This window comes from Pteropus vampyrus, unplaced genomic scaffold (genome assembly GCF_000151845.1).
Source record: "Pteropus vampyrus isolate Shadow unplaced genomic scaffold, Pvam_2.0 Scaffold28, whole genome shotgun sequence".
Lineage (NCBI taxonomy): Eukaryota > Metazoa > Chordata > Mammalia > Chiroptera > Pteropodidae > Pteropus > Pteropus vampyrus.
The window spans coordinates 1,911,575-1,919,965 of NW_011888809.1; the positions used below are offsets into that span (position 1 = coordinate 1,911,575).

At 42.1% G+C, this 8,391-nt stretch overlaps 2 protein-coding genes across 7 annotated transcripts in view; one reads left to right on the forward strand and one right to left on the reverse strand.

The window, feature by feature from the left end:
- Positions 1-4,286, reverse strand: part of CENPO (centromere protein O) — a 13,242-nt gene extending 8,956 nt beyond the window's left edge. For 2 of the 6 annotated variants that reach the window (XM_011356550.2, XM_023528534.1), the window contains exons 1-3: positions 4,078-4,214; positions 3,663-3,781; positions 2,019-2,188 (exon numbers count right to left, since the gene is read on the reverse strand). In XM_011356550.2, the coding sequence (XP_011354852.1) occupies positions 2,019-2,188; positions 3,663-3,708 (216 nt within the window). In that variant the 5' untranslated portion in view covers positions 3,709-3,781; positions 4,078-4,214. Of the gene's footprint in view, positions 1-2,018; positions 2,189-3,662; positions 3,782-3,999 lie in introns of all 6 variants that reach the window. The other 4 variants (XM_011356555.2, XM_011356551.2, XM_011356554.2 and 1 more) reach the window with 4 other exon arrangements.
- Positions 4,193-7,848, forward strand: PTRHD1 (peptidyl-tRNA hydrolase domain containing 1). Its single transcript, XM_011356549.2, has 2 exons — positions 4,193-4,472; positions 7,225-7,848. The coding sequence occupies exons 1-2, from the start codon at positions 4,221-4,223 to the stop codon at positions 7,393-7,395; spliced, it is 423 nt and encodes a 140-aa protein (XP_011354851.1). The 5' UTR covers positions 4,193-4,220; the 3' UTR covers positions 7,396-7,848.
- The last annotated feature ends 543 nt before the right edge of the window (positions 7,849-8,391 follow it).

Here is an 8,391-nt window from a genome sequence, read left to right on the forward strand (position 1 = left end):
AGGCTATACCATCCAGGTTTGTGTGAGTGCACTCTAAGATGTTTGCACGACGACGAAATCGCCTACCAATGCATTTCTCAGAACGTATCCCATTGTTAAGCGGTGTATGACTGTAGACAAGTCAGTCAGTGAGGATATAAAACATCTGAACCCCACGATGAATACATTTGGTCTATTTGACATATATGCCACACAGAATCAAACAAATCAAAATCGTCTATTTTACACCATACATAAAAATTAATTCCAGATGGACTATATTCTGAAAGTAGAAAGTAAAGCAATAAAGCTTTCAGAAAATAACACTACCTTCATGAACTTAAATTAGGCAAAGATTTATTAAAGAGACAAGAGCAGTAAGCATAAAATTAGATTCCTAAATCGAACTACTAAAACAGACTTTTTCACCATTAGAGTGAAAAGGCAAGCCAGTGTAAGAGATTTGCAATACATATACCCAATAAAGAACTCACATCCAAAATATGTAAAGACTTCTACAATAAGATTAAAATTGTTACGAAAGCCTTGAAAAGCATATTTCACAACAGAAGACTTTGAAGTGTCCAGCACGGAAACTTAACATCATTAGTTATTAGGCAAATGCAAATTAATCCACAGTGAGACACTATTATATTCACATCAGAATGTCAAAATTTTAAAACGAGTATTGATAAAAATGCAAAACAATGGAAATCTTATACACTATTGTTGAGAATTTAAAATTGGTACACTCACTTTAAAAAACTGGCAGTATTTACTAAAGCTAATATGCATACCCTATGACCCAACAATTCTATCAGATCTATACTGAATAAAGTGTCTATTTTTACACCAAAAGACAGGAACAAGAGTATTCTAAGCAGCATTATTCTTAAAAGCCCTAAAGCGAAACAGCCCGAATAACCCAAATGTTACCAACGGTACAACAGGTAAATGAACTATGGAATATTCATAAAATGGTATTACTATTCGCAATAAAATGACCACTTCATGTAACAACACAGATGAATCTCACCAACACAACATTTGGCTAAAGAAGCCAGATATAAAGAAACCAAAGTTCACACTTATAACATTTACATGAAGTTTAAATACAGGTAAAACCAATGCATGATGACAGAAATCAAAATAGCAGTTATTTTGAGGGAAATGACTAGGAAGATACAACAGGGAGACTTGAGTCACTGATAATATTCCATACTTTGATTTGTGTAGAATAGGATGTGTTCACTTTGTAAAAGTTTCTTCAGATTTGTGTACTTTATATTTACATTTTTCTTTAATAACTTAAAAAAGGGGAGGAGGAAAGGGAAGTAAAGGGAGAAATGGAAGAGAAGGGAGGAAGGCAAAAAAAAAAAAAGAAGGCTGACCACATCCCACGGGCAATGAACGGTTACTGAAAGTTTTTGAGCAAGGAAACGATGCAGTGTTTTATGAAGCATTTTCTTGGCTGTGTAGGATTCACTGGAGAAGTGTAAGTACTAGAAGAATCAACTAACAGACTACTGCAACAATCCGGGCATCCAAATCATCTGATAAACATTTACAACAGATACGGATAATACCTGAGCTATTGCAATGGAGTGGGGGAAGAAGCACAAAGACAACCTAAAGAAAAATTTGACAGTTCGTGCTCACTGAACTTCAGCTGAACAGAAAACTGAAAAGAGGGAAGGGTCAAAGTTTACTGTGAGGCTTTTCCGTTACTGGGTAACGGAAAAATGGCACTAATGACAAAAGTACCAGTGACTCAAGCTAGGCTGAGTTTGAGGTAACAGGTATATGTCTGTGAGGGTAGGTTGAGACTACTATGAACTTGCCTGAGCCATCAGTAATGCCTGACAATTGTTAGTTGATACTGGTATTAGTTGAGACTACAGGTTTGATCCTTTGAGGGATTCAGGACTGAAATCAATCCAGTAAGATCACAGGTAAAACACATTATACAAATATGCTTATTTCCAGACCATGTTCTTTGCGTCACGGGAAAGCCTGCCAACAATCACCCTTCTACTCACTCTGGCTTCACGCTGTTTCACTTCAGCCCTCAGTTTATCTCGTAGACTTCTCAGTTTACGAATCTTCGTTCCATGAGTGCTTTCCACTGCCTGAGTTCTCTGCAGCTCTTCCAATTTTTTACGGGATTTGTTCACTTGAGTCTCTAGTCTTTCCAAGTGAGCTAAAACACCTGAGGAAAGTAAGAAGGGAATTTCACAAGAGCCAAGGGTTTCTAACTTTGGCAACAGGAAGCATTTTAGGGAAGAAGAGAAGGTCACCCTTTTTTCAGAACTTTATGGCCAGCTAAATTGTTAAGACACTGGCCACAATTTATAAAACCAGAAGTACTGACCACAGAAATCAGAGACCAGCAACCTCTGAGTCCAAACACTGATGTACAAGCAGTCCCTAACCACGACAAATGTCCAAAGAGATCAGTATCTGAATATAGCTAATCTCAGTTATTCATAATTATGACTGAGAGGAAAATAAAGTCACCAAATTCGCCGACTCTCTCAGAAACCGTTTTTTAAAAAACAATTCTCTTAGAATTGTTTCAAGCTCACACTGGACAGAAATTCAGAGGCAAATTTCAATTCCCAAGAGACTGACTAGGGACAAATACCGGCATACCTTGTTTTATTGCACTTCACTTTTATTGGGCTTCACAGATGTTGTATTTTTAACAAATTGAAAGCAAGACACCCGCCCACACACACATACACACACACACATGTGCACGCACGCACGCCCACCACTAAAAAGATTATGACTCGCTTTGTTGTAGTGGTCTGAAACTGAACCCTCAACATCTCGGAGGTATGCCTGTACAGTAAAGGTCATATTTTCATAATGCTAATCAACTCTAACAATAAAGCATTTGCTGAATACTTCCCATGTATTAAGACACTTGTCCCAGATGCTTTACTTGTAAAGCATATAAAGAACTAAAGCATTTACTGAATACTTCCTATACATTAGGCATGTGCTAAATGCTTTACTTGAGAAGCATGAGAAGAATTACTTATCTAATTTCCACAGCCACCACCACAATGCTATTATTCACCTCCTTTTTTCAGGTGAAAAAAACTGAAGCAAAGAAAGATAAAATAACTCGCTGAAGGCCACAATATAGTGAAAGAGCCAGGACGCAAACCTAGACCTAACTAATGCCTAAGTCACTGCCTGGCACTGCCTCTTCCACAGAAGTACTGCATAAATGGTCCCCAAAAATCCTGGGAAGAGAGGAAAGCAACCTCGCTGGCTAGAACTGTAGCTCTGAAAATACTATGCATGCAACCTATTGGTCTAAAAAGGGGCAGGGGCCTAGAAATATTTGAAGTAATTTTTCCTTGTCCACTGATCATAGTTGCTTCCCCGTTTAAGTTTTCAATACAGGCACACCTCGAGATACTGCGGGTTCAGTTCCAAACCACCAATAAAGTGAGTTCTAATTTTTTGCAAGTGGAGGGTCTTGCCTTCAATTTGGAAAACCGCAACACCTGTGAAGCGCAATGAAACTCGTTATGCCTGGTTCCGTTCCTTTTACTATTCTGCTCCCAAATAGGACAGATCACACACCAGAGGAGGAAAGGGCTCTTTCACAACTTGGGGCTCATCTCTGGGCAGCAGCAGTAAGGGAAAAAAGGCAACCCTTTGAATACCTCCATTAGACTGGCCGTCTTGATTTAAAGTATTCTCCTGTTCCATCTCTTCCTCAGATTTCCAAGAGCCTTCCTATGAAGCTGTCCGGGCACCGGTAATAGGGACCTAGATTTCCTTGCTGGCCAAAGAAAAGTGGAAAGAAAATCTTATCTGTATTGAGCACATACAACTCAGTCATGCACCGGTCGGCCCCGGACACCCCGAGTGTCATCGCTAAGACTCTCCCTTCCTTATCCCTCCCGCCCATTTCCTGGGTGAGAGTCGGCGGCGTCCGCCTCCCCATCCTTGCGCGCTCCCGAGGGCTTGAACTCTCCGGTTCGGCCGAGTTTTACACACGTAAGGAGCTGTAAGAGGCCGTCTGGTCTTCCACCCTGGTCACCGTCCCGTCCCTCATGGGGTCTTATTCCCCCTTACCTCCTCTCCACTAGCTCACCCAATCCAGGGACGAGAGTTCCCGCCGTCCTCACCTTCAAATCCAAGCCAATCGGACCCAGCATGCTTTGCGCACTCACCGTACAAAAACATGGCAGCGCTCAAGGCCCCTCCCTGATCCCGGCATGCACCGGGGAGCGGGCCAGGCATTTCAGCTGTGCAGGAAGATGGCGATACCTGGCGCTGAGCCGCAGATCTTGGTACAGTACTTGGTGTTACGAAAGGACCTATCGCAGGCACCGTTCTCCTGGCCAGCGGGCGCACTGGTAGCTCAGGCTTGTCACGCAGCCACTGCGGCCTTGCACGTTCACCGGGACCACCCGCACACGGTTGCTTACCTCCAGGAGCTGGAGCGCATGCGCAAGGTGGTCCTCGAGGTGAGGCACCGGCCGGGGGGAGGAACGCTGAGGAGGCCGAGAGCGGAAGTGGGTGTGGTCTTGAGAAGGAGGAGTAATTTCCCAGCGTGGAAGCACCGCTAGTGCGGAGAGGTCTAAAACATTTAGAAACGGGGAATTTGGGCTACTGTCCAGGGAGCCTTCCCTTGGCTGGGGAGGGCCTGTGAAGGGTAGATATCGAGTCCGTTATTAATGCTCCCGGCACCCTTCATCTGCCTGCCTCTTAGTAAATACCTGTGAGGGCGGAGGCTGGTGGAACGAGACCCGCCCTTCTACCTGTGCACTGGGACGGCCTTTTAAGGCAGCGCGGAAAGGTATTGACCCACCTCCTTCCCCAAAACCGACCCAGAAGCGATAAAGACGCGGGATACTCGTTGCTAGTGAAGTCAAACTGAAGATTTTACCTGGGCATGATGCCAAATTATTTGAAAATGTGAAACCCTCGTTTAAGTTGAAACATTACACACCAGGGTTGTAAAAAAGCGCTAAGGTCCTTTTTGCAGATGGCCAAACATCTTACCCTCACTCTTTGTTGATTTTGTTACTAGAAATGTATCTTAAGATAATCAGATGCACCCAAAGAGCATTGTACAAGGATGTTCATAGGAGCGCTTTATAATGGTAAATGTGGAAATTACTAAATTTCCAGTACTAGGGATGGGTTAATTTGTGTCCTTATAATGGATTATGAAACTAGAATAAATCATGTTTCTGGAACATATTTAGTTGGCATAGAAGAGTGCTTATGATGTTATTGTGGCTGCCAGCCCCGGGTAGAAACACGGACCACCAGAAACCAGTGAGTTATAGGAAGCACACTCTTTATTCAGCCAGCTGGGTCTGCCAGGGGTACGCAGATCCCAAATTAAGCAGCCCCAAAATGTAGAGGTACAGAGTTTTTAAGCCCTAAATCCCATTCCTCATTCTGTCTTAAACACAAAGGTCTATTTTTCTCCTATCCACTACCTGTCAACCCACAGGTCAGGTGTGCAGGCGGGGGTATAGAAGCAGAAAGGTTATTGTTAGAATGTTATGTTCCCATGGGTGATAGCCTATGTTCCCATGGGCGATAGCCAAGCAGTAATTTTTCACGCAGCACAATGTGATGCTAATTAACTTTTACATATAAAATGATCCACATTTTGAAAGGGAAAAACTAAGGAAGTCCATCCAAATATTAAGTAGTAGGTGGTGAGATTTTGGTTATTTTCCAGTGCTTCTCTTTTCCTTTCCCTTTTCTACATTAAACACATACAGTGAAGAAAAAATTGCTTTTAGTTTAAAGCTTTTTTTCTCATAAAATTTATCTATTTTAATAAATAAGCAAACCAGAATCCTAGAGTGGAGGGGTGGGGTAATCCCTTCATGGCTAGATTATCTTGCAAGAGAAAAATTGCTGTTGGGTAGTGAAACATCAAAAAGTAATCTGTAGGCAAATGTCTTGAGACAGATAACCTGTAGGCAGATAGCTTTTCATTTAGCGTCTTTTTATAGGAAGAGGACCTGAAAGAATCATCTGGTTCAGACATCACCCTCTCCCTCGATTTCAAGCAGATAATATATTTACTCTTTTCTCAAGCAATCTGAATCCCACAGAGATTAAGTGATTATCCCCTGAGTTTAAAAGACTTCCGATGATTCCTAGTTGTTAGCATAACTCAAGAAAGGGACTTAGGAGTTACCACTGACTGAATTAAGGTGCTGCTGTAGCCATAAAGACCAATAAAAGACAATACCAAGATTACTGTGTGCCAAGCACAGGTCTGAGCCTGATTTCATTGATCCTCACTACTATTGGAAGCATTATCATCCCTGTTTTATGAAGGGGAAACAAAGGCCCAGCTAAGTCACATAACTTACCAAAGATCACGCAATCAGTAAGTGGTAAAGAGTTTGGCCTCACTCTGATTTATACTGTGCTGCTGCCAGATGCTGAAGAAGGGAGGGGAAGACCATGAGTTCTCCAGTGTGACTCTGCCTAAAGGATTTGGTAGATTTATTGCTCAATCCTTGCATCCTCTACTTTGATAAAACAAAGCTTGAGTTATCTTAGCAGCTTTTGCCTTCATAGGCAAAAAATATACCCTATGTAACATAATACAGTGTCTTGATTTTCTGAGTGATGGCTTTAATACTTCCTATAATGGGATTCGGCATGGATGTTAAGGATGGTGAGAAACAACTTCAGAAGAATATTAGAGAATAATTTACCCTCCCTTGAGTTAACAAATAGGAACTATGCGGCAGAAGGAAAATCCTTGGTTTGGGTGGAGTAGGGTGGGAGGGGCGGAGGGAGGTGGAGGCAATGGGATTTAAGAAATCTTTCCAGTAGTCAGTTCTTTAAGTCAGAGCTGGCTGAAGGTTTAGGAATAGCTGTTTCGGCACCAGCCATAAGAGAACTAGAAAATGCATAGAGTCTAATTATTTCCAATGCATACAGTGTCTCAAGAAGGAAAACTCTTCATTTTATAAACAAGCATAGTAAGCCTCTCTCCTTCTCCCTGTCCCCTTGTCCCCAGGCAGCTTATAAGGCCCTACAAAGCGTAAATGGAAAATGGAGCAATGAAGCAGCTGTTGCTTCTGGAGACATACGCTACAGCTCCTTTGGCAGAGCTGTAATTCCCTTTCAGTTAAGAGGAACCCCCCACCATACTTTTTTTTTTTCATTGCCTTTTGAGATTCCTAAATGGGCTATTCAGTCTGTGTTCTGTGTTCTGTGTTCTGCTCCTTTTAGGCACCAGATGAGGCCACCCTAAAGGAGCTGGCTGAGACGCTGCAACAGAAGAACATCAACCACATACTGTGGCTGGAGCAGCCAGAGAATATTGCCACTTGCATTGCACTCCGTCCCTACCCCAAGGAAGAAGTGACCCAGTATTTGAAGAAGTTCCGATTGTTCAAATGACTGATGTTATCATTTGCTTTGGTGTATTCGTGTCTCGCCTGGATCCAGAAACTACATGCCATCTATCCCCAAGCGTGCTCCTTTCGATGGCAACTTGCCCTTCCCTTAATATTATGACAATTTCTTGAGGGTCAAATAAATGTTCATATTAAAATTGTCATTTGTGGGTCCCAGGTCTGGCTGTGATCCAGGCTTGTGGCTAGGAATAGGACCCCAGATTTAGAATGTTAACATTAGTAGGTGTCTGCGCCTAAAATATGCAAACATAATTCAGGTTATTTATCATGTATGTATGGCTGAATGCCACTATTGTACTCTGATATATGTGGAGCCATGCAGTCCCCTGGGGAGCAGAAGGGGAGCAGAAGAGCAGAAGCCCACTCCCTACAATAGAACTGCACTCCCTGCAATAGAACTGCGCTCCCCACAATAAAGTTAGTGCCTGCTGTTTCATTCTCATGTTGGTCCCTTGTGCATTCTTCCAACTGGGCGTCTCACCACCGAAACCTCTTCTCGAACAGATTGGAGCTGACATCAATAAGTGCTTCCTCTTATTTTTAATTATTAGAAAGTTCAGATGGGGAAAGTGAGTGAGCAGCAATGTCTATGGGTCATTGCTCAAGCAGAAGGTCTGGTTAGACACCTATACAGGGATCAAAGCAGAAGGTCTGGTTAGACACCTATACAGGGATCAAAGACGGAAATGCCCTTCCGTCTTTGTCAGGAATAAATAATACAGTTCTTCCAATCAGCAGGGTTTAAAACTTTGCCTTTGAATTTCTTACATCTAGTTATTGTATTCACTGAATCTAAGACATCAGCTTTAAGATAACCATTATTATATATGTTAAGAAAGAAATGCTATCAATCAAATTAAGACATGCAGTAAACCATGAGATTAATTTCAAAAAATGTTTCAATATGCATATTTCTTAGATTCGATGAAATCTGTCTAGTACTGCATCTGTTCTCTTTGTAGTTGCTGGTGCTACCACA